At 37.4% G+C, this 21,149-nt stretch overlaps 1 protein-coding gene across 3 annotated transcripts in view; it reads right to left on the bottom strand.

Moving 5' to 3' along the window:
* The window catches only part of LOC114025789 (syntaxin-17-like), an 86,497-nt gene that overhangs the window by 14,395 nt on the left and 50,953 nt on the right, over positions 1–21,149 (bottom strand). For all 3 annotated transcript variants that reach the window (XM_027839309.1, XM_027839308.1, XM_027839310.1), the window contains exon 4: positions 15,386–15,611. In XM_027839309.1, the coding sequence (XP_027695110.1) occupies positions 15,386–15,611 (226 nt within the window). The remainder of the gene's footprint in view (positions 1–15,385; positions 15,612–21,149) is intronic.

The raw sequence follows: 21,149 nt of genomic DNA, 5'->3' as shown, positions 1-21,149 counted from the left end.
ACTTTGAATTCTGGCATCTGAGAAATACATATTGTGTGTTATAAATAGTAACAACTGCAGCAACAACAATAGAGTTTTCAATTATTTCTGCAATTTTCTCCTACAGTTGTTCACTTAAAAGATTTTTGGATTTAAGGCAACCTGGAAGAAACTCATTCCTGCTAGCCCCAGGATCCTGGTGGCAGTGAACAAGTCCTTCTAGTCTTCAAGGCTGGCAATGAACTCACAGTGGAGGTATGGTTATGTTTACAATTGGTTTATAAGGAAGAACTAAAAATTTCCTCATGAAATTTAGTAAAAATTATACATTATACATCCTATCTCCGGTACCTCATGAAAATCTGCACCAGGCTGAGGTGGTTTTTTCTTCATTTGGGGAGTTGTAGTTGGGTGGGGTTGTTAATCTATGGGGTTTTTTTCCTTGTCAAAAAGCTCCATGCCCTTAAAAAACAGAAAAAGTAGAGAAAAAGAAAGACCACTCCCTGTTTCTTCTCCCTTATGCTCTAATGTAGAGGTATCAAACAGCAGCCAGCACTGAGGTTCACAGTACCTTGAACACTGTGGAGTGAGGCTGGAACCAGATTAAAATGTAATTGGAAAATAGTTAATAAAATAAATAAAAACACAATAGAACATAGAAAAAGTTACCATGTGTTTTTCTAAGTCAACATGTGGCTTGCAGAGATCCTTAAGGATGTATGGTTTAGGGTCCCATTTCTATTTGAGTTTGACACCACTGCGCTAGCAACAGCAGCCCATGCCTAGTTTTAGCTCTTCCCTTTTCATTTCCTTATTCAAATCCTGAGAAGTGAATGGACTATGATCTCAAAGGGTTTATTGTGGTTCTAAATGCTAGAATCCCTACTGATCAATGAACAATGTATTATTTATACCCTCCAACATACAGCACTGCCTCAAGTCGCTGAGTTACACAGGGTGGGCCAATCAGCCTAGCTGAAGCAACAAGGCACCCTGAGGGAGAGACAGGAAGCAGCATGTACCAGGCCAAGTCAAACCACCTCCACCACCTTGACCACTATGTCCCCTTAAACCCTGATACAGACAGGCTAGGATCCTGTACCCAAGAGCACGGGATAGCAAGGCTTCCACCCAGTGCCTTCATAGAGAGGCAGCCTGACAACTGCTCCTGCAAATGCTACTGCCACACAGACTGAAGATCTAGAAAAGTAAGTTCTGGCCACCAAAGTCCTTGTTATTGCCAAAATATTAACCATCAGAAACAGATAAGATTTTGTCAGTGCAGATGTCATTTAAGAAGAGACATGACCATTTGCTTTGCTGCTGTACCCTAAGGCCACTGGGCTTCTCCATTTGACATGAAACTGAAATTTTCCACATGTACTGTCTTCCCCATTACAATGTGAGCTCTTTGAGGCCAAGGACTATCTTTACTGGGCATAGTATAATGCACATAATAATTACCTAAATTATTCATCTTATTACTCATGCTCTACTTCACAGGACTGCTGTGTGAAAACACTTTGTAAAACTTACAAGTGCTATATGATTGTGACATACTATAGCAACAATTGAAGCAGCTAGATGGCTCAGTGGATACAGTGCTGAGCTAGGTGTCAGGAAGACCTAAGTTCAAATATGGCCTTGAACACTCACTAGCTGTGTGACTCTGGGCAAGTCACTTAACCTCTGTTTGCCTAATCCACTGGAGAAGGAAATGGCACACCACTCAAAAAAAAAAATTTGCCAAGAAAATCTCAGAAAGAGACAGACATGACTGAACACATAACAATACTTACTACCATAATTTCTCTAATCACATAAATTTAAGAATGGGGGAGGGGTGGACTTAAGTGGCTTTGAAGGTGTTGACAGAAGTACTGCAGTAACAATATGCAAATGATGGAACTAAGTATTAGGATAATCTCATACAGAGACAGAAAATTCAGCAGCTGAGTTCAAAATTTCTTTTTGTTGTCAGGTAGCTGGGAAATTCTATGGTGACTGACCTAAGTAAGATGTCTGAAGTCGGCTTTTTTTTTTTCCTCTTGAAAGGACCCTCTGAGATCTCTGACTACCAAGGCCCAGTGGTCACTCTGACCACTGCATACATGTTTAAAAGAATAGGGAAAGGTTTGCCATGTACTGTCAAGGGCAAAACAAAGACCTTGTGACAGATTAATTGCCAATGAAACTCTTTACTGTGTACCCAGTCTGGCACATAGATTAACATTCAATGACACAAAGAAACACAGAAATAAATACACAGGGAAAGTCTGCAAAGGACAACAGACCAATAATACCACACCACTCTCTCACGAATAAGTGTCACCTGGCTAACTCATCCTCCACAAATACATAGCTTTCTGAACAGCAACAATAGATCAGACTACTAAACACTAACCCTTAATGTTTTGGTTTTTGACTTTTTGTGCTACCTAAAAGCAAGCCTCACAGAGGGAGAAAGGCTGAGATAGTCCTTGGAACTACTATTCCAAGATACTATCTGCTGCCTTTACATCTCAGCTACTCACACTGTCTTAGAATAATAGCACAACCTCCCAAGACCTAACTGCCACTCCTGGGATTAAGGATAGAGTTTTGGGTTACCAGCTAGCACTCACGAAGGTTGCTCTTCAACTGCTACAATGAGTTGTTGCTGGTTGGCAACCTTATCCTGGGCTAGCAATTAAATATAAGTAAGGCTGTCTCACTCTCTGAATCTTTTGGCAGATTTTCTTTCCTACCGTTTACTTGTTTACTCACCGGGTAGACTGTGTCAACAGCCCATTCGATTATTTCCTATATATCTTCATACTTTCTGGGTCCTGCCTAGATACGTGAACTGCCAGCTTCTGTACTTTCTCTTCCTGTGTTCTCTCCACTCGATAGAAAGACTTGAATTTTAAAAAGCCTTATCATACAGATGTTGTTCCTCATGCCCACTCTCAAGGAAGCATGGTACAATGGAAAATTGAGGAGTCAGAAGATCTGGGTTTGAGTACTGGCTCTTAAGTTTACAAAGTATGTGACAGTGGGCAAGCAACTTAATTTCCATGGGCTTGTTTCCCCATCTTAAAAGGAGGATAACTCATATATTACCTATGTCATAAGGTTATTATGAAAAAATATAACCATTGTAAACTGTAAAGTTCTATGTAAATGTAAGCCATCAACATTATCATCACTGTTAGTGTTATACAAAGGCTTCTCAGCCTGATTTACTCATTGCCAGGAACTTGCTGGTCAGCCATATCCTGCATTGGACCTTGAAGAATCACAGAATCTTAAAATAGGTAAGTTCCTGGATTTCTAGATGTTCACCAACCATATCTTTAATAAAATCTTAGAATTTTAATGATGCCCTAGAATTTCCCAGGAATTTTGGCCATGCTTTTTTCTTCTTTTGTTGACTGAAAGATTTGTCTTTTTCTAGTCCTATGTAGAGTCCATTCTTTTTTTTATTCATTTGTTTATTTTTAGTTTTCAACATTCACTTCCACAAGATTTTGAGTTTTAAATTTTCTCCCCTTCCCTCCTCGCCTCCCTCCCCAAGACGGCATGCAATATACACTCATATTAAACATATTTTCACATTCGGCATGTTGGTAAAGAAATATTAGAACCAATGGGAGGAACCATGAGAAAGAAGAAACAAAAGAAAAAAGAGATCAAATAGTATGCTTTGATGTGCATTCAGACTCCATAGTTCTTTCTCTGGATGTGGATAGCATTTTCCAACATGAGTCTTTTGGAGCTGTCTTATATCCTTGCATTGCTGAGAAGAGTTGAGTCTGTCAAAGTTGGTCATCTCAAACGTGGCTGTTACCATGTATAATGTTCTTCTGGTTCTGCTCACTTCACTCAGCATCAGTTCATATAAGTCTGTCCAGCTTTTTCTGAAGTATGCCTGCTCATCATTTCTTGTAGCACAATAGTAATCCATTACACTGATATACCACAACTTGTTCAGCCATTCCCCAATTGATGGGCATCCCCTCAATTTCCAATTTTTGGCTACCACAGAAAGAGCTGCTATAAATATTTTTGTACATGTAGGTTCTTTTCCCTTTTTTATGATCTCTTTGGGATACAGACCTAAAAGCGGTATTGCTGGGTCAAAGGGTATGCACAGTTTTATAGTCTTTGGGACATAGTTCCAAATTGCTCTCCAGAAAGGTTAGATCCATTCACAACTCCACCAACAATGCATTAGTGTTTCAATTTTCCCACATCTTCTCCAACATTTATCATTTACCTGTTTTGTCATGTTAGCCAAGCTGATAGGTATAATGTGGTATCTCAGCTGTTTTGATTTGCATTTCTCTAATCAATAGTAATTTTAGAGCATTTTTTCATATGACTATAGATAGCTTTAATTTCTTCATCTGAAAACTGCCTGTTCATATCCTTTGACCATTAATCAACTGGGGAATGACTTGTATTCTCATAAATTTCCGTTCTCTATATATTTTAGAAATGAGGCCCTTCTCAGAGATACTGGCTGTAAAAATTGTTTTCCAGCTTTCTGCTTCCCTTCTAATCTTGGTTGCATTGGCTTTGTGCAAAAACTTTTCAATTTAATGAAATCAAAATCATCCATTTTGTATTTCATAATGTTCTCTAGCTCTTGTTTGGTCATAAGTTCTTCCCTTATCCACGGATCTGACTAGTTAATAGTTAAAACTGAATAGTTAAAACTATTCCTCGCTCTTCAGGTTTGCTTACAGTATCAGCCTTTATATCTAAATCATTTGGTGTAGGGTATAAGATGTTGGTCTCTGCCTAGTTTCTGCCATACTATTTTCCAGTTTTCTCAGCAGTTTTTGTTAAATAGTGAATTCTTATGCCAGAAGCTGGAGTCTTTGGATTTATCAAACAGTAGATGGCTAAAGTCATTGACTACTGTGTCATAAATGCCTAACCTATTCCACTGATCTACCACTCTATTTGTTAGCCAGTACCAAGTAGTTTCGATGATTGCTGCTTTATAATATAATTTAAAATCTGGTAAGGCTAGGCCACCTTCCCTTGCGCTTCTTTTCATTAATTCCCTTTTGTTCTTCCAGATGAATTTTGTTATTATTTTTTCTAGCTCTATAAAATATTTTTTGGTAGTTTGATTGGTATGGTATCTATTGTAACTTAATTTAGTAAGAACTATCATTTTTATTATATTAGCTCAGCCTATCCATGAGCAATTGATATTTTTCCAATTATTTAGATATGATTTTATTTGTGTGAAAGGTGTTTTGTAATTGTGTTCATATAGTTCCTGGGTTTGTTTTGGCAGGTAGATTCCCAAATATTTTATAATGTCTACAGTAATTTTAAAAGGAATTTCTCATTCTATCTCTTGCTGTTGGGTTTGTTGGTAACATATAGAAATGCTGATGATTTCTGTGGGTTCATTTTATATCCCACAACTTTGCTAAATTTATTTATTATTTCAAGTAATTTTTTATTTAATTCTCTAGGATTCTCTAAGTATGCCATCACATCATCTGCAAAGAGTGATAGCTTTGTTTCTTCTTTGCTCATTCTAATTCCTTCAATTTCTTTTTGTTCTCTTATTGTTAAACTTAACATTTCTAGTACAATACTGAATAACAATGGTGATAATGGACATCCTTGTTTCACTCCCAATCTTACTGGAAATGCTTCTAGCTTATCCCCTTTACGTACCAAGTTTGCTGATGGTGTTAGATAGATGCTACCTATCATTTTAAGGAAGACTCCATTTCTTCCTATGCTCTCTTGTGTTTTTAATGGGAATGGGTGTGTATTTTTGTCAAAAGCTACTCAGGTAATCATATGATTTCGGTTAGTTTTGATGTTGACGTAGTCAATTAATGCTGATAGTTTTCCTGATATTGAACTAGCCCTGCATTCCTGGTATAAATCTTACCTGGTCATAGTGTATTATCCTCAAGAGAAGTTCAGGTTATCTCTTTGCAAATGTTTTATTCACAATTTTTGCATCTATATTCATTAGGAAAATTGGTTTATAATTTTCTTTCTCTGGTTTGACTCTTCCTGGTTTAGGTATCAACACCATATTTATATCATAAAAAGAATTTGGTAGGACTCCTTCTTTGCATATTTTCCCAAATGGTTTATATAGTATTGGAATTAATTGTTCTTTAAATGTTTAATAGAATTCACTTGTAAATCTATCTTGCCCTGAAGACTTTTTCTTAGGGAGTTCAATGATAGTTTGTTCAATTTCTTTTTCTGAAATGGGGTTATTTAAGTATTTTACTTCCTCTTCTGTTAATCTGGACAGATAATATTTTTGTCAATATTCATCCATTTCACTAAGATTGTCAAATTTATTGGCATACAGCTGGGCAAAATAAATAGCTCCTAATTATTATTATAATTTCCTCTTCATCAGTGGTGAATTCACCATTTTCATTTTTGGTATTGGTAATTTGGTCTTCTTTCTTTTTTTAAATCAAATTAACCTAATGTTTACCTATTTTACTGGTTTTTTTCATAAAACCAGCTCTTAGTTTTATTTATTAGTTCAGTAGTTTTCTTAATTTCAATTTTATTAATCTCTCCTTTGGTTTTCAGAATTTCTAATTTGGTATTTAACTGGGGATTTTTAATTTATTCTTTTTCTAGTTTTTTTTTAGTTGCATGCCCAATTCAATGATCTCCTCTTTCTCCATTTTATTCATGTAAGCATTTAACTTCTTCTAAGAACCACTTTCGCTGTATCCCATAAGTTTTGATATGTTGTCTCATTATTGTCATTCTCTTAAATGAAGTTATTGATTGTTTCTATGATTTGTCATTTGACCCACTCATTCTTTAGGATTAGATTATTTAGTTTCCAATTAATTTTTAGCCTATCTTTCCATGGCCCTTTGTTACATGTAATTGTTTTTGCATCATGATCTGAAAAGCATGCATTTAATATTTCCGCCTTTCTTCACTGGATTGTGATGTTTTTATGCCCTAATACATGGTCAATTTTTGTGTAGGTGCCATGTACCATCGAGAAAAAAGTATATTCCTTTCTATCCCCATTCAGTTTTCTCTAGAGGTCTCCCATATCTAACTTTTCCAAAATTCTATTCACCTCCTTAACTTCTTTCTTGTTTACTTTGTGGTTAGATTTTATCTAGTTCTGAGAGGAGGAGGTTGAGGTCCCCCAGTAATATAGTTTTCTTGGCTACTTCTTCCTGTAACTCCCTTAACTTCTCCTCTAAGACTCTGGATGCTATACCACTTGGTGTATATATGTTTAGTAATGATATTACTTCATTATCTATGGTACCTTTTAGCAGGATGTAGTTTCCTTCTTTATCTCTTTTACTTAGATCTATTTTTGCTTTCGCTTTGTCTGAGATGAGAATTGTTACCCTTGCTTTTTTTTTTACTTCAGCTGTAGCATAACATATTCTGCTCCAGTCTTTTACCTTTACTCTGTGTGCATCCCTCTGCTTCAAATGTCTTTATTGTAAACAACATCTTGTAGTTATTATAGTTTTTAATCCACTCTGCTATTCACTTCCGTTTTATGGGAGAGTTCATCCCATTCACATTCATAGTTATGATTACTATCTGTGTCTCTCTCCAACCTATTTTCCTCCCATTTATGTTTTTCTCTTTCTTTTCTCCCTTTGTCTCCTCACTAAAGTTTTGCTTTTGAACACCACCTCTCTCAATCTGCCCTCCCTTCTACCACTCCCTCACTTTTCTTCCCCCTTTCCTTTCCTACTTCCTATAGAGTAAGTTAGATTTCTGTACCTAACTGATTATGTTACTCCCTCTTTGAGTCAAATCTGATGAGAGTAAGGTTCAAACAATGCTCATCTCCCCTCCCTTCTTTTCCTCTACTGTAATAGAAAATCTTTGTGCCTCTTCAAGTCACATAATTTACCCTTTTCTGCCTCCTTCTTTCTCCTTCTCCTCCCAATGCAGTCTCTTTCTACCACTTAGATTTTTTATCATCACATCAAAGTCAACTTATACCCACACCCTCTATCTATGTATACCCCTTTTAAACATAGTAATAAAGATATAATTCAAGAGTCACAAGTATCATCTTCCCTTGTAGGGATATAAACAGTCTGCCCTTACTGAATAACATGTTTGTTTTTTTCTTTTTTTTTTTTTAGTTGTTTGTTTTTTTCTTTCCTGTTTACCTTTTTATGCCTCTCCTGAGTCTTGTATTTGAAGATCAAATTTTCTGTTGAGCTCTGGTATCTTCATCAGGAAGGTTTGGAAGTCCCCTATTTCACTGAATGTCCATTTCCTCCCCTGAAAGATTATGCTCAATTTTGCTGGGCAGATGATCCTTGGTTGTAGTCCAAGTTCCTTTGCCTTACAGAATATCTGATCTTTCAGTGTAGAAGCTGCAAGGTCCTGCATAACACTGATTGTGGTTCCACAATATTTAAATTGCTTCTTTCTGGCTGCTTGCAGTATTTTCTCTTTGACCTGAAAATTTTGGAATTTAGCTACAATATTCCTTGGCATTTTCAATTTGGGATCTCTTTCAGAAGATGATCACTGGATTCTTTTGATGATTATTTTATCATCTGGTTCTAGGGCATCAAAGCAATTTTCCTTGATGATTTCTTGGATGATGCTGTCCAGGTTCTTTTTTTCATCATGGCTTTCATGTAGACCAATGATTTTTAAGTTATCTCTCCTGAATCTATTTTCCAGGTCTGTTGTTTTTCCAATGAGGTATTTTATATTTTCTTCTATTTTTTCATTCTTTTGATTTTGTTTGACTGATTCTTGCTGTCTCATAGACTCATTAGCTTCCACTTGCCCACTTCTAATTTTTAATGAATTGTTTTCTTCAATTAGATTTTGTACCTCCTTTTCCATCTGGCCCATTTTACTTTTTAAGGAGTTCTTCTCTTCATTGAGTTTTTGTGCCTCCTTTTCCATTTGACCAATTCTACTTTTTAAGGAGTTGTTTTCTTTTTCTTTTCTTTTCTTTCTTTCTTTCTTTCTTTTTTTTTTGATGAAGCAACTGGGGTTAAGTAACTTACCCAGGGTCACACAGCTAGTAAGTGTTATGTGTCTGAGGCCAGATTTGAACTCAGGTCCTCTTGACTCCAGGGCCAGTGCTCTATCCACTACACCACCTAGCTGCCCCAGGAGTTGTCTTCTACAGTCAATTTTTTTTCCTTCCTTTTCCAAGCTATTGATTCTCTCTTGCATAACTCTCGTTTCTTTTCTCAATTTTTCTTATACCTCTCTTATTTGACTTTTAAAATCCTTCTTGAGCTCTTCTAAGAAGGAGTTTTGGGCTTGAGACAAGTTCATATTCTCATTTGAGGTTTTGGATGTGGATATATTAACAATGCTGTTGGTCTTTTGAATTTGTGTTTTGATCTTTCCTATCCCCATAGAAAGAATCTATGGTCACTGTCTATTTCTGCTTTTTGCTTATGGTATTTGTGTATTTCCTAGCTTTCAAAGTTGAACTCTCCTGCTAGAGCACAAGGGCACTTTTCCAAGCTTGTTGTACCAGTGACCTGGTCACTGGCTTTGTGAGCTAGGACTTCAGGTGCTAACAGTTGGAGGCTGTAGGGGTCTGGCAGCTTACCTGGGGTCAACAACTGTTGGGGTCGGGGTCTGGCCCCTAGAGGGCACCTGCTCACCTGAGCTGCTCTGAAGCACCAGAAGAGTTGGCTACTGGAGGCTGCCTGCTTGCCTGGAGCTTTGCTTCCTGGAATTGTGCTGAAGCACATGGAGGTTTGGCTGCTCCGGTTTTCCTGCCTGTGCTAAGGCATTTGTGGGGAGGAGTATCCTGCTGTTGGTGCTTGCCTCCTGTACCACCCTAGGGCTCAGAATCTTCCTGCTGAGGTGGGGCTTGCCACTGGCTTACTGGGACACCTCCTATCCTGTACTACTCCCCTTCCACCAGCGTGAGAGGGACCTTTCCTGTTAATCCCCCAAGTTTCCTGAGCTACAAGACTGCTGCACCCCATCTTTCTGCTGGTTCAGTTGTTTCAGGGTTTTTCCTTGGGTGATATTTTCTGAGTTTTTAGGGGTCAGTAATAGAGGATGGGTGCGACTTACTTCTTACTCCACCATCTTGGCTCCTGGAAGTCCACTCCTAGAGTCCATTCTTTCAAGTCTTTCAGATATCACTCTTCCAGTTCTTTCAAGTATCCAAGGATATGGTTAATCTTGGCCAGATGATTTCAATTCTTCAAAAGTAGTTATGTACTCTCATACTATCTCCTTACTCATCCTAGGTATCAACTTATTAGCCATTTTTGTTGCCCTTTCTAGTCCAAAAGTTACTTCCTCTTGGTTTTCATATGTTGTGGTCTCTCTCCAAAGATGATTTCAGAATTGAGCCCCTCCTGCTAATAGGGCAGTCTTAGGAAGGGTATCCCTTTGAGTTCAATCAGGAAGAATTTCATTTCCCTATTCTCCAGTTAACATGAAAGTCCTTTTGCCTGCACTATAGGACCAGGTGACCACCACCACCACCAATACACCAAAATCAAAGACCTTAATGGGACAAGGATGGTTACAACACAAAGCACTGAGGTTTCCACTTCACCCTACTGGTCTAGTCTTAACCCTTTCCACGGCCTTTCTCTCTATCTTTCTCTACTATCTCTGTGTTTCCTGCCTACCAAATGATCAAGTGCATAGGTTATGGTTTGCTTGATATTGCCAACTCTGAAAATAATGATAATGATGTCATATTTCTACAATGTTTTAAGGTTTGCAGAACACTCTCTTCACAACAATCCTGCAAGCTAAATAGCCAAACTATTTTAATGTCCATTTCCCATGTGAGGAAACTGAGGCAAAGAAAAGTTACGTGACTTACCCTAACAGCTTTTTTCTAAGGACACAGCTAGTTAAGTATCTAAGCCGATATTTGAATCCAGGTTTCTTCACTCCAAGTCTAGCACACCTTCCACTAAACTGAGTAATTGCTGAACTGTCTGCAGTAACACAACTTTAGAGTTCTCTTGCATATCGATCTGCCCCTCAATATCTGCCATCCCAGGGGCACACACACTCTTCTTGGTTCTGAGTTTGCCTTCTCTTTCAGTCTTTCAGGTAAACAGACATTCTCATGAAACCCACCCATGAGAAGTGCACTCTCAACTATTCCTTTAGCTCATTCGATCCTTTTCAGAAAATTAATAACACTGCCTCTTTCCAGCCAAAATGGCTCTTAACTGGAAAAATTCATTGATGTATGTAAGCAATAGTCTCATTCCTCTGCTCTAAAATAAGCAATAATGGTATAATGTAAAGTTCCCTGGACTTAGCGTCAGAAAGAACTGGATCTGAGTCTCTTCCATGACACTTACTAACTATGTAACCATAGACAAGTCACTTTTCTCTCTGATTCTCAGTTCCCTCATCTGAGAATTTTTGAATAATACCCCATATACCTCAAAGGGTTGTTGTGAAGATAAAATATGACAATTTATGTAAAGTGAGTTGTAAACTCTAAGGAACTATGATGGTCAGCTATCATCATCTTGTCAGTTATCATCATCTTGTTCTCATCCTTTTTAATGGAGTTCATTACAGAAAAAGGTCTGGGGACAAGTTATACTATTTTTTAAAAATCTAATGTTCTAAGGACATTTGCACAGATTGATGATAAGATTCTTGTAGCTGAATAAAAGTACTACAATGTAAACTCCTGATGAGGCTCATTGAAAGCCCCAGTATAGCTCTAGGAATGGATTAGAAAAGAAGAATGATATGGGCCACATTTTTGACTTAGAAAACCACTAGTTTATATAGATATTTTTAATTAATACATCAACACATTAAATCAGATAGGAGCCACATTTTAATTTCATTCGGGCAGAACTCAGGAGTGTTGTGGACTGCATGTGGCCTAAGGGAAGGCTGTATGTTGAACTAGGTGACACAGAAACAAAAGATGTCAATAAAAATGTATTTTAAAAAATAATGGTCTAAAATTACCAGCATTATCCCGTTTCCACAAACAAATCCTCATGACTTAGCCATTCCTTTTAATGATTCTCTGTTACCTGAATTTATCCAAATATCACTTATGGAAGAGGAACTTTCTGGTGTACTCTTGGATCTTAGTGGTTTCACAGGCTCTTGTGTTACAGCTGACAAATCCAATGTTGTATATCTGTTACCAGCCTTAATATCATTTGATGTGATGTCTACTTATTCGTAAAGTATTTCGGTATACTTTTATCTCTTTTACCTGTGCTTTAAGGAGGCTTATCAATCCTCTTCCTCCTATTTGGTATGGAGGATGCAGTGTTTCTGTAGCTGCCTCAGGTTGACAGGCACTATGTTTGGGTAATATTGCATGGTTTTTTTGTTCGGGTATTTTTCAAATCTCTTACGGTCTATTTTACCATTCTGAAAGTTTACATTAAGGTAGGTATTGTGTAGGTATTAATTGCTTTAAATATGTTCTTCTTATGGAGCTTTAAATTCAGAATGTCATTAAGTGTCCTAATGGATTCAACCATAGCCTTCTTTTTGATATTTTTATGCTCAATGTGTCATGCTGGGAGGAAATTGAGGTATTTGTATGTATCACTTTCATCCACTGGTTCACTGTAACCTCCAAATTCAAGCTAAAAGCCTTCAGTCTCTATATTTCTTTGGCACATATTAAGAATTTTACATTTCAGACTAAAAGACATTTTGATATTATTGGAGAAAGAATCCAAGAATGGAAGCAGTTTTTAAATTTTTCAGTAGATCACATAAGCTTGATATTATCCATATATATCAAGTAGCTAAAAAGATGCTTTGGTTCTACTCCTTTAATTTGGAAGCCATACTTACTTTGATTTAGCAGAGAAAAAAATACATTTAAGACCTATCAGAACCAAAGTAGACATAAATTACCTCCCTAAAAAATTACATATTTTAGACTAGTTCTGACATTATTGTGATGTTGACATATTTTAAATAGACAGAACCATTTTCCATGTGGACATCCGATATTCTAGTGATCTTACTCTTTTGGTGTTTATTTTATACATTTGTAGTTTATAAATAAACCATGAGGGAGGCACTGAGTCAAAGGCTTTTTGATGTTATTGTTACTGGTCTGCATCTGTGATTTAATTGGTATAGGAAACTTCCAGGGAAGAAATTCCCCCTAACAAGACAGACTGGTAACTGTTCTGCAACTCGAAGTCTCAGTTAGCCCAGAGTCACACAACTAATATGAGTCAGAAGCAGGACTTGAACCCAGGTCATCTTTACTCCAAAATTGGCCCTCTGACCATTACGTTATGTGTCTCTCATCGTAATTATTAAATATCCAAAATGAAGCCACTGCTTTCTGTGAGGATGCCAAACCTAAGCAGGATCTTGGCCTTAAAATGTTGGTAATCACTGGCAAGGGAACTTTCCAACTCAGGAAGCCTCTTCTACCCATCTCCAATTTGTCAAAACACAGGAACAAGGCTAGGAAGCTCACACTGGCTTAACAATTTCTGTTTCTACTGGCTTTGGAATGTAAGAGGAGAAACACTGGTGGCTTTAGCAGCCAAAGCCACTGCAACTGGAGACCATGCAGGAATTTTCAGGATCTCCTCCATACTATTTCTGCTGCTATTCATAAAGTCTGTGTATTGCCTCTATCAGACTCCTCTAGGGTTAAGGATGAGAGGAAGTGGAGATTTGAGGTGGGGAGAAACAGAGTGAAAGCTCCATGATGAAGCCTTTAATAAAGTGACATTCAAGAGAATGGGGAAGAGCTCATTATTACCCAAACTCTTTCATTTTTGCTGTATCTAAGACCTTGTGTGGCTTACAGGATGGTCTGGAACACAAGATTCTCCCAGAGACACATATAACATAGGAGAAAACAGTCACACAGAAAAATTCACCTGACTGCAAAAGACGTTAAGAATATTATTGCTCCCCTATAGATAGAGTGCTGGGCCTGGAGTCAGGAAGACTCATCTTCCCGAGTTCAAATTTGGCTTCATATACTTACTAGCCATCTTAGTCTGGGCAAGTCATTTAACCCTCCCAGTTTCCTGAAAAATGAACTGGAGAAAGAAATGGCAAACCACCCCAGTATCTTTGCTAAGAAAACTTCAAATGAGTCATGAAGAGTTAGATATGACTCAATACGACTGAACAACAACAAGAAGAGCTCTCACTGGCTCTCTCATTCTCAAACAGCTCTGCAACTATAGTTGGCCAGCCTAATAAACACCAACCTATAAGTTCCTCCAGCTTTTACCTATTGCCTATAGGCAGCTTCAGAATTCAAGAGAGGCTGATGTAGTCCCTAGAGCTAATGACCATAGCTGCTACTTGCTATTCCCATAACTTAGTTGTCCTGGCTTCTTTCATATTACATAATCACTTGGCCTGGTCTACATAACTGATATTTCTACAATCTCAAATGTCATGTTGTCTGGGTATATAAGCTTGCCTCCTGATCAAGGAACTAAAGAAGAATTATTCTCTATGTATGCAAAGAAATTCAGCTTTTTTTGCCATCACAGGACAGCAAAATAAAGTCTAACCCATATGACAGCAATAGTTGTAACCAATCAGAGTGGGGTGGTAATGTCCACTGAGTGATCACCTTTCAGTGCTAGAACTGCTTTTCTCCATAAATGCCACCACTGAACAGTTCCATAGAGTGGGAGGATTTCAGAACAGTTGAAAATACAATTATCTTTTATAAAATATGAATTAGAAAATAAAACACAGTGAAGCCCTATTTATTTCTTACAGTAACAATTTGATTTCCATGTCAATATGGGGGAAAGCAACAGTTAAAACAGTTAATGCAAGTATAAAAATGAACAGTCTAGTTGAGAGAAAGTGGGGGGAATTTCAGGAGAAAGATTTTGGGAATTTTCTTCTGGGCAAAAGGCTGATTATTGGCCACAAAAGAAAGCTGGATAGAAGAAGGGGCCTGGAATCTAGACAGGTGAAATAGGAGGTAACTTTCACTATTACATACGCATCAGCAACGCGTAAACAGACAATAAGGTATTCACAGAATCACAGAGTTTGAGAGTTGGGACGGACCTCAGAGGCCATCTGGTCTAATACACCTAGGAAAGGAATCTCTGCTTCATGGTGGGGACGGCTAACAAGCGACTGTCCTGTCTCTGCAAGAAGACCTCCAGAGAGAGAGAGCCCATCCACCTTTCAAGGCATAGTTGGATAGTTTCAATTTTTAGGAAGTTTTTCCTCAATTAAAGCCCATACTGGTCTCTGCACCTTCCACTCACTGCTCTTGTTTCTCTCCTTTGGGGGAGTCTAATCCTTCTTCCAAATGACAGCCCTTTAAATACCTAAAGAACGTTATTGTCTTTCCTGAGTCTTCTCTTCTCTAATCTTAGTATGCTCAGTTCCCTCAACCAAATTTGCTAGTGACATGATCTACAATGATATTTAGCATAATACATACCTCCTACAGTCATTGATCTTGTCAAAGGAGAGTGAAGTGAGGTTCCATCATCATTAAACTGATTTTTAAGTTCTTCTGCAGATTGCAAGTGAAGTTGGAGAAATTCTGCAATTGCACCTGAAGCTGCTTCTTTAACAGGATCCATCATTCTTTTCAGAACTCCTCTGTCATCCTTATGGACTTTCAAACAAAGCTTCTCCATTTGTTGGATGTTAGAGCGGAGTTGCTACAAGGAATTAAAAAAAATCACCACAAATACTTCAGTATTCAACATTCAACTTGTACTGAGCCTTTACCCCTTATTATGTGCAATGACACTATGTTCCAGGGATATAAAAAGATTTTTTAAAAAAAGGTCCTTGATCTCAAGTAACACATAATCTAGTCAGGAAAATAAGACAAATATTCAGATAAATATTATTCAAATTGGAATAGAAATGCTTACTAGAAGTATAAAGTGACAATGGATCAGGTGAGGGATAAATCACATGAAGCTGAAGTGGTAGCAGGAAAAGCATTATGCGAGAGACAGCAAATGACCATATCCTGGATGCAGACAAAGTACTTAAGAAAAAAAAAGGAAATACCTTCTTGGGCCCTAAACTTGTAGACCTACATATAAAGTGATGGCAATAAACATTCCACTATCTATTTATAAAAAAATGTAATACAATAATCCTTCCTCAAAGCTCAGCATTACTTAGGCCTATATTAAGAAGTGAAGAAGAATTAAGAAGCCTCTTGATGAGGGTGAAAGAGGAGAGTGTAAAAGCTGGCTTAAAGTTTAACATCAAAAAATTAAGATTTTGGCAACTGTCAACATCACTTTCTGACAAATGGAGGGAGAAGAAATGGAAGGAGTGTCAGATTTTATATTCTTGGGCTTAAAGATCACTGAAGACAGTGACTGCAGCCATGAAATTAAAAGATGCTTGCTCCCTGGAAGAAAAGCTATGGCAAATTTGGACAGCATACTAAAAAAGCAGAGACATCACCTTGTCCACAAAAGTCAGTACACTCAAAGCTATGTTTGTTTGTGTTTTTTTTCCAGTAGCAATGGATGGCTATGACAGTTGGACTATAAGGAAAGCTGAGCACCACAGAGTTAAAGCTTTTGAATTATGGTGCTAAGAAAACTTTTGAGAGTCCCTTGGACAGCAAGGAGATCAAATCAGTCAATATTTAAAAGAAAGCTGAAGCTTAAGTACTCTGGCTACATAGGGAGATGGAATTCATTAGAAAAGACCCTGATGCTGGGAAAGAATGAAGGCCAAAGGAAAAGGGAATGGCAGAGGATGAGATGGATAGGTAGTGTTATAGAAGCAATGAAGATGTACTTGGACAGATGAGAGATAGTGGAGGACAGAAGGGCCTGGTGTGCTATGGTTCAAGGGGTCATGAAAAGTCAGACATGGGGTAGCTAGGTGGCACAGTGGATAGAGCACCAGCTCTGGATTCAGGAGGACCTGAGTTCAAATCCGGCCTCAGACACATAACACTTACTAACTGTGACCCTGGGCAAATCACTTAACCCCATTGCCTAACCCCGCCCCCCCAAAAAAAGTCAGACATGACTGAATGACTGAACAACAACAACGATCAGGTAAGGGCCTTATAACTAAAGAGGAAAACTTTAGAGAAGACCCAGGATTGTCAGTAATCAAAATGACTGAGTTTTGAGAGGCTATTTAAAAAGACAGCCTAATGAAATTGGGTCCAGGATATTTTTACCCTAGATAATAGAAAGCTGGTAGATGAGGGAGACTATACAGTGGACAAAGGAGCTTTGTTCAGAATTTAAACTGTGAAACCATACTGATTTGAACTAAATGAAAGAGGAGGAGGAAGCCTATCTGAATTATAGACATCTAAATTTAAGAATGGATTTGTAAAAAACATAGTTTTACTACCTTCAAGTACAGTACCTCAAAATATGCCTAATAGAGTAGTAGTCATAGGATCATAGATTTAGAACCAGAAGACACCTTATACATCATTTAGGGCAACCCCTTCATTTGATAAACTCTGGCCCAAAGATGTTAAATGATCTGTCCAAGATCACATGTAATTAAGTAGCAAAGCTACAATTTGAACCCAGGTCCACTGACTACAAATTCTGTACTCGTTCCTTCTAGATAATTTTCTTTAGTGGAAGTAATTTATAATAAAAATAATTCACATTCATTTAGTGCTTAATAATTTACAAAATAATTTCCTCATAAGAACCCTATAAGGTTAGTTAATGCAAGTGTCATAATTAACACATTTATGCATGCACAAATGCATGCTTCTAAGGCTGAAGATTAATAACATCTTATTTCCCCAAATATCTGCACCTGGGGATTTCTGAAAATCAAAGAAGCACACGTCAGATAAGAGACTTTGTATCAAAGGGAAAAGCTGGGAAGCCATTTTTGGAGTTGGCAAATCACCTCTGCAATTTGAATACAAACTTGGAGAATCAAATCATCCTTCCTGAATCTTGTCCTCCTAAGGCCTTGGTTGGCTATGAAGAATATTCTTTAATAAGTTTAATAAATCACATTTGGAGATAAAAATCTCATGCATGGGTTTTCTCTTTTTCTTTTCTTGGTATGGATGCTGAACTACTCACTTGTGGAGAAGTCTTTGCCACCAAATGTGGAAATTCAAATGGTGGGAGAAACTGGTCAAGTTTCCTCACTTTACATTTCTAGAATTCACAGAAAGAACCTCCATGCAAATTGTTGTAGTATACAGATCTAATTTAACATCATAGTACAGATATGTAATTTCCCATAGTATTAAGATACTATAAGGGCAGCTAGGTGGCACAGTGGATAGAGCATTGGCCCTGGAGTCAGGAGGACCTGAGTTCAAATTTGTTCTCAGACCAGACACTTGGACACTTGACATTTACTAGCTGTATGAACCCTGGGCAAGTCACTTAATCCCAATTGCCTCGCCAAAAAAAAAAAAAAAAATGCTATGCAAAATCTTCAAATGATGGGCACAGAGAGGCAAAGGCACACTGATCTGCTGAATAACGAGATCATACTAAAAAAATTCTCCAGGGAGAAAAAATGATTAAAATCACCACTATTGGGGACAGCTATGTGGCACAGTGAATGGAGCACTAGCCCTAGAGTCAGGAGGACCTGAGTTCAAATCTGGCCTCAGACCAGACACTTGATACTTACTAGCCGTGTGACCCTGGGCAAGTCACTTAACCACATTGCCTAGCCCCCTTCCCTCAAAAAAAAAAATCACCTCTATTTATTAGAAAGGGAAATGGGTAATTAAGATGGATGTCTAGGGGACTTGCTAAAAGTGAAGAATTAATATAAAAAGGCTTTCAAATTTATAAAAACACAAGTCACTCCCCAAATGATAAATGGTCAAAGCATATAAACAGGTAGTTTTCAGAGGAAGAAATCAAAGCTTTCAATAGTCACATGAAAAAATGCTCTAAGTCATTACTGATTAGAGAAATGCAAATTAAAACAACTCTGAGATACCACCTTGCGCCTATAGAATGGATAACATGACAGAAAAAGAAAACAACAAATGCTGGAGGGGATGTGAAAAAGTTGAGACACTAACACTGTTGGTAGAGTTGTGAACTGGTTTAACCATTCTGGAGAACAATGTGAAACTATGCCCAAAGGGTTATAAAACCCAGCATACGACTACTAGGTCTGTATCCCAAAGAGATCAAAGAAAAGGGGAAACATGAAAATATTTATACTAGCTCTTTCTGAAGTAGCAAAAAATTGGAAATTGAGGGGATGCCCATCAATTGGGGAATGGCTGAACAAGTTGTAATATATGATTGTGATGGGATACTATTGTGCTACAATAAATGCTGAGCAGGATGGTTTCAGAAAAACCTGGGCAGATCTATATGAACTGATGCAAAGTGAAATGAGCAAAGCCAAGAGAACATTGTTCACAATAACAATAACATTTAATGATGATCAACTGTGACGTAGCTATTAGACTTACTATCTTTAGCAATGCTTCAAGACAATAATGCAAGCCAATTCCAAAGGACTAATGACGAAAAATGCCATCTACCTCCAGAGAGAGGAAATTGATGAATAGTGAGTGCAGATTGAAACACACTTTTCAAAAACTTTATATGTCTTGGGGAGGGGGGAGAAGGGGTTGCATGTATTTTCTTTTGCAACATGGTTAATACAGAAAGGTTTTGCATGATTTCATATGTAAAATTGATATCATATTGCTTGCCTTCTCAAGGGGTGAGGGAAGGGTGGAAAGGAAGAGAATTTGGAACTTAAAATTTTTTTAAATGTTAAAATATTTTGACATTTAATTGGGAAATAATTTAATAAAATATATGTGTATATATGAATACATGTATATATATATGTAATATTCACACACATATATACACATACACATATATAGCCACTATGGTTCAGTGAATAGAGCACTAGGCCTTGAGTCAGGAAGACCTGAGTTCAAATCCAGCCTCAGACACTTACTAGCTGTATGACCCTAGGCAAATTATTTAACCTCTTTTTGCTTTAATCCACTGGAGAAGGAAATGGCAAACCACTCCAGTATCCTTGCCAAGAAAACCTCATGTACTATGGTCCATGGTGTCACAAAAAAATCGGCACGACTGAGCAACAGCTACTACATAAAAATGACTGAATAACAACTATATTTATATCTATATGTATATATCTATATCTATCTAAAGGGGGAGAGCTCCCAGTAGGAGTCCTTGATATTTTTCCTAACTGAAAGGTTAGGAAATAGGTATCCCTATCCTTGGTTATGTTAGCCTCCATTCTGACAGCTGATGTCAGGTATTTTGTTTTATTTTATTTTAAAATATATTTGTTTTAAATATTTTATTTATTTATTTTTAAAAGTTAACCACCTGTTAAATCTGCATAATTTTGTTGCAACAACAAAGTTGCATAACTTTGGAATCTCGCAACTTTATTTGTACTTACTTCTCTTCGTTACAACAGGAATGAATAGCTAAAGAAGACAAAAGATATAAATATATATGTACAAACATACATATATCTATGACAAAACATATATGACAAAAAATATAAACATAGTTCCACTTATACCAGAAATGAACATAGCTTAGGAGCCCCAAGTGGGTGGTTCTAATCAACTGGTCAATCTCAAAGCTCAATTTAAATTACTATGGGGTTGGCACAGCCTTGCCCACAAGTTTTCACACAATCACCATGAAAACTGATGTCAAAGTTATACAGAAATAGAAAGTGATTCCATCCCAGAGAAAGGATGAAGGAATATTGTTTTATAAAATAGAAAAGAATGTTTTATTTGGTAGATATCCACTTCCAGATGTGGTCATTTAAGAAAACTCAAAGTTCAAAATTACATTTTGCAAATCTTCATTTAAGCACACTGCACAAAAATGGATAAAGGCCCCATCTAACTTTAAATTAAAATGCTAGGACTGGCAGAATGATTCAGGACATAGTGAGGTTAATGAGCTAAGCTTCTTCATATATCCAGAGAGCTTAAAGAAGGGAATAAGCATTTATATAGCACCAACTACGTGCCAGGGACTGTACTAACATCTTCTACAACAATCTCATTTGGTCTTCACAACAGCCTTACAAGACAGGTACTATTTCTATTTTTCACAGTCAAGGAAACTGAGCTCACATAGCTACTAAGTGTCTGAGGCCACATTTGAACTCAGGTCTTGACTCTAGGCCCAATACTCTATATTCATTGTCTTTAGTGCTTAGTATGGTCAGACTCT

Source organism: Vombatus ursinus, unplaced genomic scaffold (genome assembly GCF_900497805.2).
Source record: "Vombatus ursinus unplaced genomic scaffold, bare-nosed wombat genome assembly UNPS02014832.1, whole genome shotgun sequence".
Taxonomy (NCBI): domain Eukaryota; kingdom Metazoa; phylum Chordata; class Mammalia; order Diprotodontia; family Vombatidae; genus Vombatus; species Vombatus ursinus.
The sequence above is the reverse complement of the archived record's forward strand: the minus strand, read 5'-3'. Positions and strand labels throughout refer to the sequence as shown.